At 36.9% G+C, this 24,162-nt stretch overlaps 1 protein-coding gene across 1 annotated transcript in view; it reads right to left on the reverse strand.

The window, feature by feature from the left end:
• Positions 1–2,007: 2,007 nt before the first annotated feature.
• CRYZL1 (crystallin, zeta (quinone reductase)-like 1) overlaps positions 2,008–24,162 on the reverse strand; it is a 22,235-nt gene continuing 80 nt past the window's right edge. The window contains 11 exon segments of the mRNA XM_010073022.1: positions 2,008–2,426; positions 3,125–3,170; positions 4,789–4,894; positions 5,329–5,450; positions 6,184–6,282; positions 12,203–12,314; positions 13,134–13,267; positions 15,281–15,349; positions 19,901–19,945; positions 20,571–20,643; positions 21,192–21,288. Coding sequence (XP_010071324.1) covers positions 2,327–2,426; positions 3,125–3,170; positions 4,789–4,894; positions 5,329–5,450; positions 6,184–6,282; positions 12,203–12,314; positions 13,134–13,267; positions 15,281–15,349; positions 19,901–19,945; positions 20,571–20,643; positions 21,192–21,288 — 1,003 coding nt within the window. The 3' untranslated portion in view covers positions 2,008–2,326.

Raw genomic sequence — 24,162 nt, forward strand, 5'->3', positions numbered from 1 at the left:
TCTCCCAGGCCCGGGGACGATGGCCCCTGCCCTGACACACCGCTTCAGCTAGTAAATAAAAAAAGCATTATTGCTAAAAAATGTATATGAATTGCTGAAGCCAGCCTGGGTTTCTCCAGTCAAATGTCAAGGAAATGGCCCCATGGCTGCACCAGGACAAAAATCACCTGTGAAGATACTAGAACATGGTTCCAGCTGTGTGAAATGTAAGACTAAACACACACTGTCCATATTTAGGGTAGAAAACTAGTTTTGATTTGTGGTTTGTGGCACTGGCTAGGGCCGATGCTGGAATATTTTACTTCCGAGGATGCTGCGGAAAGGCACCCAGCCCCTCGCCACCAAGAAACAGGCTGTAGTTTTCAGCCCGTGCTAGACAGACGATCCTTTCCAAAATTCCACTCTGAAGGCCATTAAATAAAACAATGATTGATTTTAAAACTAACACCGACACAAAGCTGTTTTTGAAGACACATCACTGCCCTTAGCAGCACTGGCTGTCCGGGGCCTGAGCTCACCAGAGCAGATGCAACCTCAGCAAAACCTGGGCAAGAGCCTGAGCCAGCACTGCTCCTGGCCTATTTCTTGCTGTTATTAGCGCCACAGGAGACCATGGGCAACCTTCACAGCGCTGTGGGATCAGCACACAAGTAACACTTTCTTGCCAAAGCTATGAAGGAACAGGCAAGTACCTGGCAACCTTTCCCCCCAGAACAGGGGAGACTTGCTCTTGCGCTCAAAACCCACTTCCTGCTTTCTTCTGTCAGGGAATGTCCTATTGCTTAGGGACCCTCATGAACCCTCTTGTTCAAGCACATGCAAATCTTAAGCTGGCATTATTAAAGAGAATTAGAAAATACTGAGACACCTCAGACAACTAAAGGCACCAATAGGCAGCTTAACACCCAAAGAACAAACAGGTATTTGCTTGATAACCTGATGGGGCTGAAAGACTGTGACAAGTTCAGCAAGAGCTAGCCTTAGTCTATTGCACAAGGGGTTCAAAAGGTATTTACATACATAGTTAGGAGCAACATATCTATTAACAGAAGTTCTAGTAAAATAAAAACCTATACTATAAAACCTTTCTGCTGCAGCTTTGTCAGTAGTTGTTCCTGTTTTATTAAACCTTATTTTTTAACTCTTATTTTATTACCTCTGATCTACTTTATTTTGCAAACATTTAAGATAAAATTAACAATATCAGGAAAAAATAAGCACTTGGGTACAAAGCTTTAGAATAAATGTCTAACAGAGGATTCACATGCTTTAGACGTGTGTGTACACACACGCACATAAAAGCATTACTTGTTTTTGAGGATGCATTACATCACATTAGTATAAAATAAGATATACCTATACTCTTATATGCTTCCCTTGCATAATTTGTCAAGAACCTACTACAAGTCTGGTGAATGATAGAAGACAGATGAATCATGGTAGCACAGATGAACAGGAAAAACATTTTCGCTCTCAAATACGAGCAAGTAGGAAGCCACATGCTTTGAAGAAAGAAAAACAGTTCCTTCCCTACTGCTGATTTGCAGAGGGTGCCTGATAATGGAGGGTGTTGGATAAACACATTTGAGCTGTGGCAGGTGTAAGACTGAGGTTAAAAGAGAGGAAGTGAAAGTGCACAGCATAGGGAGGTCTTACTAGAAAGATAATGTTACAGTAACAAGATAAATAAAGTGCCTCAAACATCTGAAAGACACTATTGTATCAGCTTGTGGACTCTAGATTTACCGCCTTGCTGCCAGAATTAAAAAATCAGCTATGGGGGAACACTTACTGTCAATAGCATATCCTTCCCCTCTAGCATTCTTGCCAGTTCTGGTGTTTTTGCCTGTCTTTCAATTAAATATCAATTTAAAATGTGGATTAAAGACTTAAGCGTACCACAGAGAGTGCTCAGTCTCAGTGCAGTCAAAAGCAAATGTTAATATAAAGCTGACTAGTGGTAAAGGCTGGAGAAAGGAGGACTAGTAAAAACCACCAGATTATTTTTTTTTCCCTTTAATTTCTTACGGTTGAAAAACAACAGCAACTGAGTTTGCCTGTAGATATTACTGACATTTGTAATTGGGGCAGGGCAGACAAGATTTGTGTGTCAAGACTGCCTCTTTAGAAATTGCTGATGGGAACATTCTGCTCAACTGAATCAGAAAACCTCACAGTCACAGGAGCTTCATAAACCATTTGTGCTGAGGTACAAAAGATGTTTAAATTCTGGTTACAGAATTATTTGAAAGTGTACACTAATTTACTTCTCAAATACACTACATTTCTTTATCTTCCACAGGCTTAGAAATGAGGAAACTGTGTGTCAGAACTGAATGACTTGTCTTTTTCTTGCTTGATTCTTCTGAACCATTTCCATAGAAACTTTGGCTTCATACAATGGGATCGGTTCATCCAGCTGAGGCCTAAAGTGGAACAATATGTTAGACATGTCTGGTGAGCATGCTCAGATCAAAAGAAATATTACAGGACTACTGCTATAGACTTTACTTTCACTATGTAAACTTTGCTCCTTAAACAAAATACAAGTTTTATAGCTTTGCTTGGATTCACAGAAGAAGAGAGACCTAAAGCAAACAGGAACCAGACGTTAATTAAAATAGATCCTTCTTACAGGGGAAGATACGGTGGTGGTGGTGAGGCTTTTGCTCAACAGCAGTACAGTTACCCTGCACTAAGAGAAAGGATCCTCCATTCCCTCCTCATTATGGGAGTCTTCATATTTAGTGAAGCTGTCACTCGTCTCAGGGAAGTATTAGACAGACCTATCGTCTTTTACAACCAACACCATTTCTCAAGTCAGACACACTGCTGAGCAGCCAGATACATGCTATTCCTCCACCAAGAAAACAGTGTGCTGCCTCTGTTACATTTTGATATACAGCCTAATCGTGGGGTTTACCAAGTCTCCCTGTGCTTAGCCTGCTATACTACAAACAGAAATGGACCATAAACTGCTCCATAAAAACTACATGAGGCATCTTTTCCTGAGCACTCCAATATAAATTTGCAGTACAGTGCTGGCAAGAGTCTTCCACATATAATGCTAAATTAAAAAAAAAAAAAAAAAGACATTAAAAAAAAAAAAAATCACACATCTTACCTGAAAATGCTACTTGATAATTTCTCCATTATATCTTCTAAGATGGGTATCTAAGAGGAGTGTCAAGGTAACAACATATGTCAACAGATAAATCTTCCTATAATCATATTTGCTGGCTAGAGCCCTGGATTGATACAAAACCAGCAGGATGAAGGGAAAACAACCTTAATTCCAATCTTTAGATTGGATTTATGCACTTATTTATCTATCAGAAACCTCCTTTCCTGAAATAGTATGCAGAAATGAAATATGGAAAATGCAATTTTGAAAAACAAAGCAAAAGAGTTAAGGTTGACAAATGCAGCCCACACTAGCATAACATTAATCAATTGGAATGGCAATTGCATGTTTTTTGCGTATAATGAAGATGACAGACTTTGGTACCAGTTAACTATTCCTACTATTCATATAGACATCTGAGGTAAAAGTCAAAATAAAGTTGGGAACATGGCAGAGTTTGTAAATCCTTGGAACACCACTGTGCATCTGTAAGGGATCTTTGAGTTAAACACTAACATTGATGACAATGCATCAGATGAGGCTGTACGTAGTCTTCATAGGAAACTCAAAAATATAGTGTTCCTCCATTTTAAGAGCAATCTGGTTAATATTTGAAGCTCAAGCCATTTTAAAAATCAAATCACTTTGTGTTCGGATGATATTAATGCCACATGCTCAAGAATTTCATAAGATATACAGATAAAAAAGCACATTTTTCCATTCAACTTTTAAAGCCTGTTGTGATAAAACGTGCTGTTGTTATTAAAGATACCCCAGGAGATGACAGAAGAAATCTTACTTACTTTTTATTTGTGGCTAACTACTCAGAAGCATTCAACAAAAATACCAAACTATAAAACGATTCATGATAACCTGCATCTCATAAACGTTTCCTTAGTGTGCCTGACCTTGCCTGATCTACTTGCAGTTTAGTGGAGGAGGGGAGGACTCTCTTGCAGTATAGTTAGTCGTTTCACAAATATAATGACTTAATCCTCACCTGCCTCTGCCGTTCTGCTAAACTGCAAAAGTGATTCAGCAGATCTCCTAATCTGCAGTGCAGTACAGAACAGGGAGGGTCCTTAAAGCCATAAACAGACAAACTTTCCGTTACTTGAAGCGATCCACTGAAAATGGTCATGCTAACAGAAAGCTCCGAGTCCAGCTGCTTAAGACCAGATGTAGGTAATGCAATGAAGGAGGCATTCCTCTTACCACACCCACATCTGTGCTCAATAAATTTTACATATATAACATTGCAAATAAGCAAAAGGTTATGAAGCCAAAATATAACTTTTACAGTTAAACTGATTGCATTAAGGTTTACAGTCCTACACATAAAATAAAAACCTTATAAAATCAAATCTTCAATTAATTGGTTCACTCTTGAACTAAAATACTGCATTTTCTCCAGAATGTGTGTTTTCTATTTCAGCACTTCTTTTAATGAAGCATGTAGAGACATATATTTAGAAGGAATGCAGAGACTAGCTTAAGACGTGAGTGTACGTTCTAGTCTAGTTACACCATATGCTTAGCTGCGTTGAACTTTAAGCCTGTGCTTACATGACTGAGTAGAAGAGAATCGATTAGTTGGTTTCTCAGCTATATGTCTACCAACTCATATTAGCAGTCACTATTCAAAATGACGATCAAAAGGATATAGAGATACTTCCCTTGCTGTATATTGGACAAGTTCCATATTTCATCATTCAGAAAGGAGACTGTGGCTCCTTTAAAAAACAAGGAATGGCTGTCTGGAGGATCCAGCTTAAACAAAATGAAGAAAAAATGCTATTTAGTTATATTTTCCTATAAAAAATAAAGGTTAAATGGTTATTGTATATTGATTCTTAAAACTTGGTAAACTTGTAATATTTACAGCTTTAAATGATACTTTTCTGTTTTGTCACACAGTTTAATACCCTGAGCCAAACAAAATAAGTCCTTTAAAATTTGTCAGTATAGCCAAGCTATTAACATAACTTACTGTCATCTTCGAGAAAACAGCCCCAAAATTGTCCCAAAGGAAAATAAAAACATTTATTCTTAATGCTGCATGCTTCCTGTTTTCTGAATGTGAATGATTTCTTGAGTGAAAACTGAAGTTATTTAACAGTGGGGAACCATTCAGCCATGACAGAAACTCACAGACACATCCATATACATACTGTGGTACAAACTTACTGACACACTATCTTTACCTGAAGATTTTTTTCTGTTGTTATCCAGTGTCCCCCAACACCAAGAAGAGTAATGATGTCATCCTTATGAGGGAGCAACTGTGATTTTGAAGTGGATTCATCTTCAGCACTGTATAATTTCACTGGACGAGGGGGGAAGAACAAATTCATTTTGAACTCAGAAGAAAATTCTGTACCAAATGAAATGTCCATCTCTTCTTGTAGTGAAAACCACGTATCTTGGGATTCTTTACAGTTCAATGTCTTCAGATACAAATGAGTTGCAGTATCGGTATATGAATACACACAGTGAGAGATGGCTGTCTGGAACAGCACTACACTTAAATTATGCTGTTAATCGCATGAAAATATCTGACAAAGTAGAAGATCTAGGAAATTCAATATATATTTCTCTTAACACATTTTAGTGGAACTCTTAAGTTCTTCAATTATTTCAGCTAAAAATAGTAACTTCAGAGTTTTCAACTGTTATGATTGTTTTAGAATACAGACAGTACTGGTGATTATGGCACAATTTTTGTATTTAAAAAAGGTAGCATAAACAATGATGTCACAGCTCTACTGTTTAAACACATTTTTTTTCTTTTCAGTTTTAAATAGAGGAAAGTTTCAGATAAATTTAGCAGATGACTAACAGTATTAGATGCTTCCACTAGAGGGTGATATGAGGAGATCTTAAAGAGACCTTGCTTAAGGAGATCTGTTGAATAAAGATACATACATAAAATTGCATGAGAACAAGCAACTAAATGTAATTGTTTGAGTTGGTGCAGCTTCCATCTCTATTACTTGGAAATAATAATTAAAAACCCCATTAATGTTGCTCCGAAAACCAGATTTTCATCCGTTACATACCTCCAGCATCTAGAACAATATCCACTCCCAGGCCACCTGTTTCTTCCAAGCAGCTTTCTGCCACATCTATCTTTCCATTTGACACATCTATCACTCGAGCTAGGAAGAACAGTATGTTTGGTCAATTAAAATGTGGAGTTTAGATTCAGAGCAGAACAGAAAATTTATAGTTTCTGAAAGTATTACAAGCAAGTTTGCAGCTAAGTCAATAAAACTAGCCAATAGCTTTTCATTTTCCAATACAGTACAAGATCAACACCAAAAATATGCATTAGCTTAATGCAGAAGTAAAACTCACAAGTCTGTTCAGGCCAAAAAGGACAAAGTATGCCACTACAAGAATTAGAAATCATTCTGTAGCGTCATCCTTTGCTATTATTCTTTTCCAAAAGCACCTTCAAAAATATCAAGTTCTGGAGTGACTAGCCATATTACTGAAGCCAAAGAGAGTGGCCCAAAATAAGGGGGCACCTTATTTCACATCTCCCAACTTTCAAATTATCTATCAAATAGCCATAGCAGTAATGCTTTGGGAGACTTTTCCAAGCATAGCTTTATTCCAAGCATAGCTTTCTTCTTGGATAGAGAGCAGCTCTGAGGAGAAGGAATTGGGGGTATTGGTGGATGAGAAGCTCAACATGAGCCGGCAGTGTGCGCTTGCAGCCCAGAAAGGCAACCGTGTCCTGGGCTGCATCCAAAGAAGCATTAGCAGCAGGTCAAAGGAGGTGATTCTCCCCCTCTACTCTGCTCTCACGAGACCCCACTTGGAGTACTGTGTTCAGATGTGGGGCCCCCAACATAAAAAACACATGGACCTGTTGGAGAGAGTCCAGAGGAGAGCCACAAAATTAATCAGCGGGCTGGAGCACCTCCCCTATGAGGACAGGCTGAAAGAGTTGGGGTTGTTCAGCCTGGAGAAGAGAAGGCTCTGGGGAGACCTTATAGCAGCCTTCCAGTACCTGAAGGGGGCTACAGGAGAGATGGGGAGGCACTCTTTATCAGGGAGTGTAGTGACAGGACAAGGAGTAATGGGTATAAGTTAAAAGAGGGTAAATTTAGACTAGACATTAGGAAGAAATTTTTCACTATGAGGGTGGTGAGGGACAGGCACAGGTTGCCCAGAGAAGCTGTGGATGCCCCATCCCTGGAGGGGTTCAAGGCCAGGCTGGGTGAGGCTTTGAGCAACCTGGTCTAGTGGAGGGTGTCCCTGCCCATGGCAGGGGGGTTGGAACTTGATGATCTTTAAAGGTCCTTTCCAACCCAAACCATTCTATGATTCCCTTACTCTTCACAAAACCCATCACTTCCTGCCAGTCCCTTGAAGGGCCCTTCTCTTGCTTCTACATCATAATGGGAAAAAAAACCCCCTCTTCTCCCTGGCATGGAGCCCTGTATCCCAGTGCAAGTCAGAAGTGATCATGTAAAAATACAATAAATTCAGTCACTTACGAGGCACTGACTTGACTTTTCTTATGATTCCAGCAAGTCTTTTAACTGTATTAAATCCATCTTTTCTTTAAAAACAAAAGCTTTTTTTTTTTTTTGTTACTAAGCATCGGGAAAAAGATGCTTAGTAACATCCTTACTTATCTCACAGGACGGATAAACTTATTAATATATTACTTATTCCATGATGTTTTTAACGTCTAAGTGGCTCTCTGGACTATTAAATAAATATTTTGAAGTATTGATATATCCTCTTGAAATATTTCTGAACTGAAAGTCACTAATAAATTTTCTTCTCATAGATCTGTGATACCATATTTATAGATGGTTATAAAGATAAACCATAGCATCAGGAATAATGAGGGCAGAGACGGAGCAGCTAAGGTTTCTAGTTTTGTTTCATAATTGTGAGGTAGAACAAACATTTAGAAGTTAAACAGGCCAAAGACTTTTCAGCAAAATGCTAATTGAAATAACGTCAAATAAATTTGGAGGCACATTTCCAAAGCATAATGGATTAAGCTCAAATTTACAAAGTGTACTTACCCACTAAAGGCTGCCGTATACCTTCTTGAATTTATCACAGTTGGTGGAAAGGGAGGAGACAAGAAAAATGGCAAGAAACTGGTCATTAAGAAGAATGTTAACAAATAGTCAGTTAATGCTTTTGATGGTTTTGTTTTTTCCTTCCAATCAAATAATAAGATGCATTCAAATTCTTAGGTCAATCATTCAATTTTTTCCACTGAAGTCAAATTATCTGGCTAAAGAGAACACATGGTCATAATTTAATAAAGGTATCATGTTCATTTAATGACAGTCACGTTCCCCACATGCAAATAAAACCCCATAATATCCTTTTCTTCCTAGTTTCTTCAGTCAAGTTAAAAGATTTTTCTTAATACAACAATTTCATGTACTATAAAGTTTCACTTTTTGAGAACAATTACGATTTAAAAGACTCGAAGCCTGACTATCAGAAAGAAAGGAAATAGTTTAATCAGTTTGACTATCAGAAGATTTGCGTTTAGCAAAAATTTCCAGTTTTGTTACTCTATACAACAGTTCAAACAGTACTCATCAAAATCCTGTTCAATGTAGTTCCTAGCAAAATGCTGTTAACAATTTCTCTCCACTGTGGAAAAGGCTGAGCAACAAATTTAGTATAATTTTCTACAATCTTTTGTCATTTATGCAAAATTTCTCAAAAACATTTGTAAATTAGTTCCATTTCTTCTTCTGTGACTTGCACAACTTCTAAAGTAACATTATTCTGACTGGCAATAAGGCTTCAGTTTCTCTCTTCTTTCACTGTTGGTGAGAAGTAGAAATACCAATATTTCCACAACTTGCTATCAGAGTTTACTCTCACACAGTAAGTTCAGCTACAGTGTTTAAAAACTGTCACACCAAAGATGTGCTACTTGGTTTACTCTCTTGAACATGCTCAAGAGAGCCATTAAATCACTGACAAGTTTAACTAGAAACATATCCACTGAAAGCTCAGTACTGGTTTTAAAGAAAAATAAAAAACAAAAAACATAAACAACAAACCAAACAAAAAGAAAAAAAAAAGGGAGTAACCTAGAGAACAGAAGAAATGTGTATACATATTTTTTCTTCTGTTCTCTAGCAGAAACTCATCACATTTTTATGCAATATTCTGTCTCTAGCCTGAAACATGGGCATTAAAATTTCAAAATTTGTTATAATCCCCTCCTTCATACTATTATTATATTTACTCCAGGGATTACTGAAGACATGCAAAGATGCCATCCTGTCAGTCTAAACATGAATACTTAAACATTAACAGTAACTTCTACTTCAGGCATATTTATTAAAATGAAAACCCAAACCACAAAAAATGTGGCTTTTTGTTTTCACACTCAAACTGTTTCTCTTTTTAATGCTGTACCCAGTTTATACCTCTTTATTCGAAGTAAAGTTGCAATTAAAATTTTTCCCCCCTAACGTTTACATTCCACGAACATTTGCAAAACTGATAAACTAAACTCCAATTGTAAAATGAGTACATACACAAGCAATATAAGTGATGGCCTTTTCACTGCAAGAGATCGTTATTTCAGACATTTTATGAAGCAGCTAGTTATGCTATACACTGATAACACAAACTGCTGCTCGTTGACAACTGATAGACTCTTCCTAAAAACTAAACAAAAAACCAACTAAATAAGCACAAAGCTGAAAAAGCCTCCACCCACAAACATTAAGAGCAAGCTTAGACATAGCTAGCTATGCTTGGGTTACTTATGAGCATTTATTTTATATAGCTATACTATTTATATACTTTAAAATGCCAGCAAAAAGTAAATATGCCAAGCAACCCAAACTCATATTCGTATGTGCTGACAGGACTATGATAATAAAATTAATTGCAAATTCCTTTCTTATCTAATAAAGTTTTCATATCATTAGGAAAACAGACCAATAAAATATTACAAAACGAAGTTTTAGTCTTTTGTATTTACCCTTTTGCCCTGCAACAGCTGGTGTAACAACCCTCTACACATCAACAGCATTTACAGAAATGCTTTACATTCTGATGCCTGTAATACCTACTATTACAGTAAAGACGTCATAGACTCATAGAATGCTTTGGGTTGGAAGGGACCTTAATGTTAATGATCACGGAGTTCCAACCCCCCTGCCATGGGCAGAGACACCCTCCACTAGCCCAGGTTGCTCAAAGCCTCATCCAGCCTGGCCTTGACCACCTCCAGTGCTTTCCCTGGGCAGCCTGTTCCAGTGCCTCATCACCCCCACAGGAAAAAAACTTCCTCCTAGTATCTAATCTAAATCTACCCTCTTTCAGACTTCTGAAATGGGAAAAATAGCTTTTTTGTGAAGCTGCTAAAAAAATAGAATATAAAAATCTAGAGACATAAGTCTGCCAGGCCTTTGAAGAAATGATTACATTCCCAACACAAAACGTTGCAGTTCCCTGTTGAAGATCATTAAGGTCAGACAGCAAAAATGTCTTTCTCCCTGCTCTTGTGTAATAACCTCTGCACAGCACTCTGCTTCCTGCTGCATTATCAGCACTCCAAAGCCACTACTGGAAGAGCTAAATATTCACTTGGTAGGCTGGAAGTGAATCACTCCCCAACACTGCAGATGTGTGTGAACGTGCAGCCCCAGAATGCACATGCACACTGTGTTGTCTCTGTGCTTCCACTGCCAGTTCTGTTCCCCGGAGCCAGAAAGGAATTAAAATTGACAAGAACTCTGTTCTCTCTGTGTCTAAAGAGCAGCTCTCTGGCTTATTTTATCCCTCTGCTAGCTTACTATTCTTGAGCCAGCAGGGAGAATACAAGGACAATACTATGTGCACCTGCATATAAGCAATGCCTGATTTTAGTGAGTCACTAAAAACAAGAGAGAAGATTTGTAAGCTGCTTTAATTCTCCATTTGAAAAGTCAAGGTTGCTAACAATATTACCATGCAAAACAGCAAAGGAGAAAGGAGTAAGTCAGGGACAGTTAACCTTGACATTGTCTTTTTAATCAGATCTCATCTTAACCCATAAATATTTTTGATTGATGTGGCTGTAATATATGCAGACATGGTAACTAACCACACAATGCTTTCCCCACAAAGATATTCTTACAAGTGACACAGCTACTCATACTTCTTTGAATTACAACAAAAATCATACACAATCATACTTGGTGATTGTACTGGGGCAGTCTTTGCATTTTGAAGAGGACGTATCAGACACTAGTTTTAACCTTTTGTTCCCTGTAGAGCAAAGTTCACAGACTGCAATCAAACTGGACCTTGCAATGTCATTTTAAAACTGTCTGAATAAAGAAATATTCTACTTTCCTCCACTCTGCAGCACTGAAATAAGAAAAGTTTGACCAGGAAAGATGCTAGTAGCTTTTGCATAAAGTCTTTTCCCATGGTCTAAATAGCAATGTTATTTTGAGGGAAAAACCACCAAAAACTTAAGTATCAAAGAGAAGAAATGGAAGAAGTCATAGATGAATGCAAGTATTATGTCTAATGCAAAGCTCATTTAGAAAACAGGAAAATGCAGAGCCTTTGAGCGTCCAGCTACAGTTATGATTGTACTTGAAAGTGAGTTGCCACACAGCTTGATGAAATACTATTAGAAGCAATTTGAGTCTGATGAATACTGTATCCTAAGTATATGATTACATCTGAACTCTGGCTCAGGTACCTAGATTACATACTGTGATACTGGTGATTTATTAATGCTTTCTTCTTGTTCACAAGCAACAATTTTATAAAATGAAATGACTTCTTGAGTAGTTAGGCCAAAAGCCAGCAGTCAAACACTATTGTGTGAGGTGGAAAATACTGAGAGACAGTCATCACAACTTAAATTAAAAATAAAAATGCCATTAAATACACATAAAATATAAATTAAATATCTATGGAGTACAGAATAAATTTTAAAACTAATTAAACTATTTATAAATTGTATTTCAGTTTTCAGCTACTGAAATAAGTCCCTAGACTAAAAAAAAAATAAAATAATTGAGACATTCTTTAGCATAAACTTTCGTCCTGAAGAATATAACTTACCCACAGGAGATCTAAGCCTCTCCAGGTACTGCTTATCTTCAAGACTGTATGCAGTAGAAATTACTTTAGCTCCTCTATGTTGTGCTAACTGAATAGCTATTGTACCAAATGGCTACAGAAGAAAAAACGTAGATTAATTTATTTACAGCAACAATTTGATGCAGTTTAAGAAAGATTATATTGCAGAGGATGTTCAGGAGAGTTCATTTCTGGATACTCTCCTGACTTTACTCCTTCTATAAAACACATCTCAACCAGGAATTTGAATATTCACAGATCTGCTTCTGTTCCAAGTCAGGCCAAAAAAGTCTTTCCGTTGACTTGGAAGCTCTGAACAAACTTTTAGGAGTTAACTAGTTTCCTCTTCAACAAAATAACTCAGATTCTACTTTAAGTAACACAAGTACTATAGCTGCAATTGCAGCTTGTAGCTTTGGGCTTGCTTGCTTGTTGAAGGAAGAAGTGCTACCAAGGAAAAAGCCCCAGCCACATTTACATTAATGGATCTTGGCTGATGCAAGCTCCACATCTTCATTAACAATAAGGATTGCAGTAATGCAAATTAAATTATTTATATCTAAGAGAAGTTAAAAAACAGTGGTGGAAAAGGAATAAAAAAATAAGGCACTTTCCTACAGTTATACCTGAGGGCTTAGGGTAGAACTATGTCCATGTGCAACACCAGAAAAGAACGACCGCTTTTCACTACCCACACAACATGAAAAGGACTGTATTCTTGGCTCAGTATCTTATGTGGGAGGACCCTTCCTATTACTCCATTAACTTAAAGGCACTGCCAGGAGTAAAATACAAGGCTTGATAAGTTTAGCATGTTGTAAGAAATCCAATTGTTCTGGTGATAAGACAGTTATTTATGGGAGAGGCAATCTCTCTGTTCTGAAATTGGTATTATTGCATAGTTGTTACCTACACTTGCTCCATCCATTACAAGGACAGTTTTTCCAGGAGAGACTTGGGAAAGGTAGTGTAAAGCTGTGTATGCTCGGACACCATCACGAACAGTCCCGGCTGCTTCAACCCAACAAACTTTTTCTGGTTTACGAACTAATTTTGGTGAGAAAACAAACAAACAAAACAGATAGGAAAAAAAAAAAAAAGGCAGCAAGTCCCCGACACTTCACTCAGAATTATTTTTCAGACTTAATAAATTTCTAAAAGATGAAATAAAATTATTCAAGTCAAATAATCTACAGGTGTAATGATGATCTATTTCACAAAGGCAATATTTCAATTCTGTGGCTCATGGCAATGTCAGGTCAGCTACATGATGCAGAGTATAAAAGGTAACTGTTATTACAAGAATAATCAGTTTGCTTCTGCAGCACTCTTGTGAGCAAGTTCAAATACAAATACAGTATTTAAACAGGAAAAAAGAAGAACAGACCCACTTCCTACCATAACCTCCTGACAGAAATGATCTGAGATGTCTTCTCCTTTTCACAAAGGATAATTCTGACACAGAGAACACACAATGCAAGTTCCAACCCGTGAGTTCCTAATTCTCTTCTCTATAGGTTAGAATCTTCTACTTCATAATCCATTGGTATAAACAGCTTCTGGAGGTTATAACACATTTTAAGCGAGATAGAGGTCAAGATAACGCTATTTGTGATCTGTTTTCTGTTGTCTCTACCTATGAGATGCTTAAGAGTTTTCCCATTGTATCCACATGCTTAAGAGCCTGGGGAGGTACTGTTAATGACGTAGTCTGGTAAATAGAGATCACAAGTTCAAACACCATTTTAAATGTAAGCAATTTACATGACTTAGTGGATACTACAGAAGAAAATCATAGCCCAGCTGAGAGTCTAGCACAGAACTGAACTAAGCACAATACTCTTGAAGCACAGTAGAGAGGAAAAAGACTGGAAAAGTTTGTTCTGCCCCTTTAAACATAAGAATTGACAGCTTAGACTGAATCAGAGAAGCTGTAAAACAACATAAACAATGCAATCACTTGGGATCATTTATCAGCATGCTGGAAAAGAATTCTAGGGATCATCACTTTGTATGCCAGTTCAAACTACTCAGCAGAAAGTAAGCTACTGAAGGTAATATCAAGTCAGAAATATTTTCTGCCTATAGTTACTGTAAATAGTGATAAGGCAGCAGAGACCTCTAGATTTAATTGTGCTTGATTTGTACTTTTAAGTGTTAGAATTAGTAAACCTTATTTTTTCATCTCCATGAGTCCACGACTTATTTTGCAAAAACTGTCCATAGCTAGTCAGGAAAATGTCATCTTCAAAGAAGTCAACATAAATAATACTTGTTTACCTCTCATATACATAAAAAATAAATGTGGAGAGTATATTTTACCATATTTTATGCAATAAAAGTAGGGAGTTGGTTTTGGTATAAATACATTTAAAGGAGTCACTTCATAACTACACAGGCTGAATTAATGGACAGCCACAGAAACACAATACAAACTAATTTGAGCAAAAGAGTAGCTTGCTCAAAGTAACCAAACAAATGGTTGGGAGAAGCACAGAGATTCCCAAATTTAGTATTCTACACATTAAAGCACTCTATGCCCAGAAAGGGGAAACCGGAAATTCACAATAATTGAAAAGAATGTTTCAATACTAGGTTTTCCTTCATCCTCATTCCCTGAAAATTCCTTTCTTCAGCTTCTACTCTGCTAATTTTATCCCATCTCTTAGTCCAGCCATAAGTGATATTCCTGGATCAAGTGAAACTGAAGAAAAAAAGCATTTTTTTTTCATTTTATTTCAACACAGATGAGGTGAAGAAAAAGTAGAAAGACAATGAAGCAACAAAGAGGGAAGTCAGAAGGAAAAAAAAAAAAGGAGTCAGCTTGTGTGGTTTAGGCAAAACATTAACACATTACACAATAACAGCAAAGAAAAAGCCCTTGAGAGTACATAGTATTCAAAGCTTCTATGACCATGTGGAGTAGACAGAATGTCCAAATGTTGCTATACAGAGCAAGTTTGCCCAGAGGTCCAAGTTAATTAGCTCCCTACTTGAAAAGCTAAACTGAAATCTAAAATACAGTAAACGTAAATATTAGCAAATATATTAACTACGTACCCAAATAATGCTCATGAACAAGAATAACTTCACAAAGACCGGACTCTTCAGAATCCAGGGGCAAAATTCCTGAAAAAAAAATTGAACACAGACCTTTAATTTCACACAAGCATATACTATAACGAAAACAAGCTCTTAAAGAAATTGTTAGTCCCACTTGTTCTGTGGTTCAGTTGCCCTTTTCTCAGGTTTATGACAGCTATAAGAAAACTCGGCAAGGTAAGAGCCTATAATCTCTATGGGCACAGTCCACAAAATGGTTCCAAAGGTGCTCCAAACAGCATTTTGGGGAGAGAAGGAATGGGGACACTACTGAGTGCTTTTTGCTACTGGCACACTTAGTTTTTGCCAGGTAATGTCTGAACCCATTTCACACTGTTCTCGCTCTGATGAGTGCTCTTGTTTCTACTCTGGGCCATGGCTACCAAAGAAGAAAATGAAGCTCTCATATTGCAGGTGGGTACAGACCAAGCCACATTACAGATACCTCTACTCTTCCATCCTAATACCTGTACGTGTGTTGTTAGCAAAGGCAGCAAAAAGAGAGACTGAAAGAAGTGGAGGAAGAACAAACAAGAACGCGTGAACACAAATTTTTAAAAAATTGGAAGACAGAAGAGGAACTGAAGGGAATAAAAACACCTGTGGAAGACAAGAAAGCAAACACAGAACAGGCAGAAGGGAAAAAAAGAAATCCATCCTGGTCATAACAGTGCTTTTTTCCTCCACTGGCCAAAGAAAGATATTTACAAACAGTAGGTTCTGGTTTCCAGTCAGTCTTCTGAATACATGTACCCTCTATCCTTGGTAAAACAGTATTTTCTCTTCCTTCTCCCATCCAAATCTTATACTCCATTTAGACCAAAGCAAGGGCTTTGGCTTAAAATCCTCAGCAAATCTGGCTGCTGTTTCCAGTCTTTAACAATTCCCATTAAAAAAGGGTTAGCCTACAGTGCTTGTATAAATCTGCAGATCTCTCAAGGGTTTATCTATGGAATAATAATAACAAAACATCTAAAGTAGCTATCTACAGCAGCTATTGTGCAAGTAGGAAATAATGCAAGAAGGGCAAGAACCTCAGAACAACATCACTATCCATTGTCTTACTTTCATAACTTAAGTCATCCTCTAATCCTTTAATTTAGCATACAAAATATAAACATGTATGAAAGAATGTCCCTAAGAAGTATCTCTTGTATCCTAAAGCATCATTCATTCAGATGTTGATGATTAATACAATATCATATTTCAAACGTTAAGAAAAATTTCCTTACAGTAAACTAAAATAGCCTTGGATATAAACCAGTTTGCATTCTAACATCTTACTATAGAAAAAGCAAAACACGGAATGAATAATACATGAAGACATTTCTTTTCTTGACAGATGCAAAAGTTCAGGAACAAGTTAGATTATCTCCTAACACTCAAGACAGCCTCCAGGGAGTCATTATACATTGCCGTCAACTCACAATGATTTCAGGGTCTCTAAAACCATTCGCAAAAACATCACCCTTATACTGAGGGAAAGACATATGGCCTCTTAAAGAACCGTGCCCCTTAGCGTACCTCATAATGCTTAGAGAAGCTCCAACATGAAGTACAGACCTTTATTTTGTGTATGCTATACACATCAAGCATTTAACACAAAGTACAAAATTTTTTCACCTTACTTGTCAGAAATACTCCAGATAGCGTAGGGCTTTCATGCATTGATTCTTTATAGAATCACAGAATAGTTTGGGTTGGAAAGGACCTTAAAGATCATGGAGTTCCACCCCCCCTGCCATGGGCAGGGACACCCTCCACTAGACCAGGTTGCTCAAAGCCTCATCCAGCCTGGCCTTGGACACCTCCAGGGATGGGGCATCCACAGCTTCCCTGGGCAACCTGTTCCAGTGCCTCACCACCCTCATAGTGAAAAAACTTCCTCCTAATATCCAACCTAAATCTACCCTCTTTCAGCTTAAAACTATTACCCCTCGTCGTATCGCTACACTCCCTGATCAAGAGTCCCTCCCCATCTCTCCTGTAGGCCCCCTTGAAGTACTGGAAGGCTGCTATAAGTTTCCCCTGGAGCCTTCTCTTCTCCAGGCTGAACAACCCCAGCTCTCTCAGGGGAATTAACAGGGCATATGGAAGAACTGACGTGCAAACTGGCTTAACATCAGTAAATCTAAGCAAGTACATTTATATTTAGGTTCAAGTCTGCAAGTATTTGTGGACAATTTAACTCTCATAATATTTTTTCCCTGCACTTATTTTAATGAGGAACATGGCACAATTGATTGCTAAAAGATTCTGAGAGCAACAAATAAAACTGACTTTAACTTTGAAAGGAAATCAAGAATGTATTTCAAAACAAAAGATTTTTGGCTCATCTGAGGTTTTACTACTGTATTTTTCTTAACCAAACAAATGCTTATGTGCAAGCAAATACATTATATAGACAAAGAAATCTCCTCTGGAAGATTAAAGAAGGATCAGAAAAACTTCAAAAGCGAGAAACAATTCTTGCTATGATTTTAGGAATTGATTAATGATTTAACACATCAAGTACTTACAGTGAGCACAGTACTATTCTTACATGAAAAATAATAGATTCATAAATAAGGACTGTATCACCATATTATTACTGTTAAACTCAGTAAGCAGTATATACCAAGACTATACTCTTTGACAGAAGGACAGGCTTTTTTGTAAAATTCAAGTAAAAATATTTTTCTGACGATTGTATATTTTGGGACAGATTGATGTTATTAAACACACAGGTAACCGAACCATTTGGCAATAACCCATTTTCTGTTAAATCTGCTCATTCATTAACTATGTATAAACCCATAGGAATAGTAACTAGGAAGTGTGCTTGTTAGGAAAGATTTACTATAATAGAAATATTTCACTCCTATCTTTTGTCTTTATAGCATCTATATTGGATGCATAAGGTTGACCAGCTGTTTGAAAAGGAATTCTATGAGATGTCAGTATTTAAAGAAGTGGGTTTTCTTTTAGGGCTAAAAATATTTAATGCTGTTTTCTTCATCTTCCTCTTTCCACGTGTGTAATTCTGACTTTTCTGTACCTGCATTCGCAAACATTCAGTATTCAAGAATAAAACACAGGCAACAGAAGTCTCAGACAAAATGAATCTGCTTCTTTCATGACCCAAGTACAGACTCCACTCCCTTAATGGCAGATTTACTCTGAAGTAGCTCAGCTGTTTCAAACTACTTATTCTAAATTTGAATTAACAAAAATGGAATTAAGTTGTAATTCACAAAAAAAACCCCAACCCTCCTACAGCCACTTAGAATGTCACTTAGACCTCTCAGGTCCACTGACATATTTTCAGAGGGTTTTTTTTTTCCCTAACTACTTACTGAAATTGTATTCCTTCATCTACAACAGAAGGTGATTGAAACACAAACACTATTTTAAAATACTAGAGAGATGCAGTATATGCCAGCAAAATATTTAACCAAATGAGCAATACTGTTCACAATAATGATGCCATTCATAGTTCAAAGTTAATTCATATGCAAGACCAGAAAATGCCTGGCCGTAGCTGTTCTCCTTTATTAAACATAGCAAAGCCACTTCTGTACCCCATAAAATCAAATATTTAAGTCCCAACTGTCAGGATTACACCTTTTGTGGTGAATAAATAATAATAATCACACATCTTATTCAACTACATTTAAGCTAATGATATGAAAGGTCTGCCAAAGTTTTACCGAGAAGCCCCAAACACTTTCCATGTGATTTTTGACCTGGAAGTCTGTTCTAAACATCAAACAAAAAAAGTACAGTGATTACCACTTGCCTTTCTGATGGGCTTCTCTGACAATGCCATAGCAAGATCATAAACTCTCTCTGGTTAAGTTAGGGGGAAAACAAGTCCACTTTAAAAAACTCTAACATGTAGTAAAAATGAAGATTCTGGAAAATGAGCATCTTGAATCAGTGTTTCTTTTTAAATGTTGCCTTATATTTAGCAAAACACCTGAGTACATGCATTGCTTTTGGCAGCTTAGAAAATCCAATAGAACTGGTGAACCTACTTGCATGTTTAAGTTAGGACCACTCTTGATTTCTTTACTCAAACAGGAATTGACGTGACTTAGAAGAAACTGAACAGTCTTCAGTATGCTTGAAGAGATTTATCACTAGCACTTAAAAGTACATTTTTATATCATCCTCAAGAAGGCAGGAAATACAAAGCTAGACTTTGTATCATCCACAGAAATCAAAAGATATGTATTAATTACATTAAGATGGTGTTATAAATATAAATAATTGTGTATGTATTCAGATGGTTGCCTTTAGAACACTCACTCCACATGGCTAATTGGACCCAGCTGTATGATCTTAAAGATGCAGTAGGACTATGATAGATTACATCAGCTGGGGACCTGAACTTGCATTCTTATAACCAAAAAACTTCCCTAAGAGAACACTTTTAGAATAGAATTCTCATTTATAAGAGTTTATTCATGTGACACTAGTTGAATATTTGAAAATAAACATCTAACTGTAGCTTTAGCAATGATTATAACCTCAGCCATTCATTAGAAAAAGATTACTAATTGTGTTAGGTGACAAGGCAGACAAGCATTAACTTACCGACCACTTCGTCATCTGGCTGAAAAAAGGTCACCTTTCTTCCAACTCATGAAGAACATGAAAAGGAGAAAAAAAGGTACAAAAACCAATGTTTATAGCTGAAATGAGAGCACTGTTTATCACTAGCTCACAAAACTAAAAATACACCCTGCTAGTGAAAAAAGCAGTTTTTCTATTAAATATGCACATACCAAAACCAAAAGTTTAATTCTTTGGCACCACATCCACAAACAGTTACATGCAAGTACACACACGTATACGTGTTTGAAAGATCTAGGCTTTATACTACGCATCAAAGGTGGATATGCCAGAGAAACACTGCTGAAATTCCAGAATGTTACTTGTCTCCACTATTCCAACTAATGATTTTTACAAATAAATCAAAGATTTTTATAGCATGTGCAAGTAATATCTTAGGATCTCAGTATATTTTATTTAGAAAGCTGCTGTGCAATATATTTTTAACTCTGAAGAGATATGCAGGAATTACAGTTCAGTTCCTTTTTTAACTTCCATTTTAATATCATTACTGACTTAGGGAATGCCTCATTAAGAAAGCAAATAATTCCTACTGTTAAAGGTGTACCATGCAAACAACATTTATGTGTTCTGGATTAAGAGACCTTAATTCTTGTTCCATACCCTCAACAAGTCAGTGACACTAACTTACCTTCCAATACAACTCCAGAAATTTCTCGACCAACAGGTAGAGGCTCCTTCTTCAGTTTAATTTCTGACAGAAGCTAAATGAAAATAGTAGCTACAACATTTTTACTAGGGCTCAAAATGTGCATATTTATTATCATCTTACAGTGTTTGATATTCACAGTAAGAAAGTTGGGCCATTACCAAAATGTTATCTGCAGGGGAAAAAAGTACACACATTCCTCATTTAATATTAAAAACTTCGCAGTGATTTTCTATATTTAAACTTAGCATACAAAAAAAAAAAAAAAAAAAAACAGAGTTATTAACAGGCAAGTCAAACTGTAACTTACAAATCAGTATGCAGAGGATGATAAAAGGGACTTACTGTAAGAGAACTCAGAAATGACAACTGATCTTTCTCCATAAATTAGGAATCAAATTACAGCTGCTTTTTCTTTAAAGAGATATGCAAGAATACCACATCAATCCTGCACCCTCTTTCTCAGCATTAAAGCCATATCCTCAGATGGCATAAATGGAATTGTGCCAATTACCAGCTAAGGCCCTGGCCTAGATCTTCAACAGAAACTGTAAACACCTCTAGCTTTCATTAAAAAAAAAAAAAAAAAAAAAAAGCAAATACCTTTGTATCTATCCAGCTCAGTGCACAAGCTCTAACTTGTACTTTCACATCATTGTCTCCTGTAGGAGGAAGGTTTTCCTAGGACAAATGTACAAATGTTACATTATACAATGCAACTTGAACATGCTAGTAGGATCCTTCTGAAGTTCTTGAAAGCACTTTTCCACAGTCTTTTTTTTTACATTGTTTCATAGTCAGAACAAGACTTTTTTTTTTTTTTTCTTCTCTCCCAATGAAAAGGGAACTGGTATCACAATGGATTTACAACACCATTTTGAGTACATGTATATAACTATTACAAACTGACCACTAGACCTTACTAAACCTCAACAGACACTGACATTATTTTTCCTGGGTTGTTTTTTTTCTGCAAGTTAAATATCACACCCTTATGTGAAGTAATTTTAGCATGTAATTACCCCACTAGTGTCTGCCTAACAAATAAAAGGAAGCAGATCTTTAATATTAAAACTATATTGCAAGAGTGATGGAGAATTTGAAGAGAATTTTGACATGGATGTGTAACATACTGTACTGGCAAACTTCCTGAGGTAAATATTCAAGTAGCCCAGATAATGTCAAAGAAAACACCAATTCTTATCAGTGCTGTAAGTCCCACAAATGATGGTTAGCTCATATACAAAAGTGTTCACTAATGAAGCCTCTCCTTACTATTCCCACTTTTGGTTTTAGAATTGATATCCGAAACTATTTTAAGTAGTTGAGTACTGCTACTTTAAAGAATTTAATTAACCAAGCTCAGCTCTGGACTGCTGATTCCACACAGCTGTTGAAAAGCTACCTCAGGTACTGGAGGCAAAATCATGTATTTCCATGTTCTACTGTAGTCTGCAGTGTAGACATCTGTTGGCATTGAAAGTGAAACATTTACCAGAAAGTCATGAGAGTGCTTTGTTTCTGCTTCTGATGTTAAGATACATTCTTAAGTGTTTAAGCTTTCTTTGGTTGGTTAGTTTTCTTTCTTAAACTTTTCCCAAGAAACAGCTGTTGCTTTTCTCCTAGGCTTAGCAACATGCACAGTAACTTCTCTCCACGGAATACTGAGCTGAACTTTTTCTCACCCCAGCTGAGTTAAACACTTGCTGTTCCTTTAAAATTGCAAGGCATTTTGCCAGTCAGACTGACCTCCTGCTCCTCAAACAAACCAAAGTGGGTTCCCACTTTTTGTTCCACAAAACAAGAAAAGCCATTAGACTGTTGAACTAATATGAATATTATACCTCTGGTTTAAAAAAAAAAAATAATCTAAGGGACTTACATAATTTATGTAAATGTAACATTATATTGTCTTTTGGAACTCTCCTTTTGCTATGCATAGCTCAATGAACCTAAGTACTGCTACAATGCACACTGTTTTTCTTTACAAAAGAATACAGGTCTTATGAACAAAAAGAATCCATTAAATGTTTGTGCTGTTAACTGGTTCCTGCCTTCATAATTTAAATGTGTCATTATTAGGAATTGACCAAGCACCATATAAGGAAGGTTTGCTATGGAAATTCTTCATCCAAGCTACTAACTTTTCATTATCCACCTTCTGTTCTATTAAGATGTCCTCAGCCAAATAGCTTTCCTTTTGCTCACTTTTTTTTCAATATTTATTTCTATTTAAGATGAGGATTCCATAGTGCCGGCCATTACAGAGACATCTGCAGAATCAGTTCCTGTCTGAAGAGATTTAAATAGGGAAGTAGGCAGACAAAGTCTCTGCACAGAAGTGCAGTTTCGAGATCTGCTCTAGCTTATCTAAGACTGTACCCGAGCTGTCTGGCTCACCTATTACCAGCATCTACATATTCCCATCCCCTCCTTTGTGTTGGAACTAGCAATCATGGAGCCATCACAATTATGTGAACTAACTTGTAACAAATTACTAGTTTTCACCTGGGTAAGTAAGCTGATCCATTTCACCTTATAGCTACATGACTCCTAAAACCATTACAAGAGAACAAAAATGTGCCACTGAAAGGTGAACAAACCTTTTCAGCAAAAGCACAATTTCACAATCTGTTTAAGTAGATCTAAGGCTGCACGTTGGTTATATCAAAATCACCCATCTCATTGCATCCTTCTCCTCAGGCAGTTTGTTACATGTGCTTCACTACTGGGACTTTGCAGCTGCTCAAAAAAGTGTCTTGCTAGTACCATATTGTTTCACTTTGGTATATGGCTCATAGGTATATTTAGGTATCTATATTATAGAGGTATACCTAGGTATCTATAGTAATTTATTATGGACCTATAAGAAATTTAAGAACACAGGTTCACATCCTCAAAACCAAGTAAGCATTTTTCTACTGTTCAGACACCCATAATGCATTGATATACACTCACTGACATCCTGTTTTAGCCTTATGCCAGAATCTCATGTGTACACACTTACCCCATTTATGTCTACACCAAACTGACAAAGACTCTTTAGTACAATAGTTTCAGCTAAATTTGACAGAAAAATAGTTGTCTTCTTCTTGTTCCTCTGAGTTGTAGGAAAACAGGTAGCTAGACAAAGGAGACCTATCAACGCTTCTGAGAAAAAGGCTGCGCTGGGATCTCACAAAGAACTCACAAGAGAAAAGAAAACAACAGAAGGAACACTTCAAACACAATAAATTTCTCAGACTATATTTCTACTTTTTCAGTGACCAGAAGATCCACCCAGGAGATGTGAAACCATATGAAGCCAGGATTCACTCGTTATGCCTGCAAAACCTGTTTTTAAATATGGACACCAAAACTGCAGAGAAATCTAGCACTGGTCTTACCAAGTGCTGCATGATAATGGTAATATACACCTACCCTATTTTAATTTACCCACCCGTAGGTGCAAGGATTTACACCAGTTCTACACTACAGGAAGGTTAGGTGCTTCAATTCCCTTGTGGCATTCAGCCATGCTCTCTTCCTCTACTGAATGATTCATAGGACTGTTATGAGTAGAACTCACTCTTTC

The sequence above is a fragment of the Pterocles gutturalis genome, unplaced genomic scaffold (assembly GCF_000699245.1).
Source record: "Pterocles gutturalis isolate BGI_N339 unplaced genomic scaffold, ASM69924v1 scaffold48632, whole genome shotgun sequence".
Taxonomy (NCBI): domain Eukaryota; kingdom Metazoa; phylum Chordata; class Aves; order Pterocliformes; family Pteroclidae; genus Pterocles; species Pterocles gutturalis.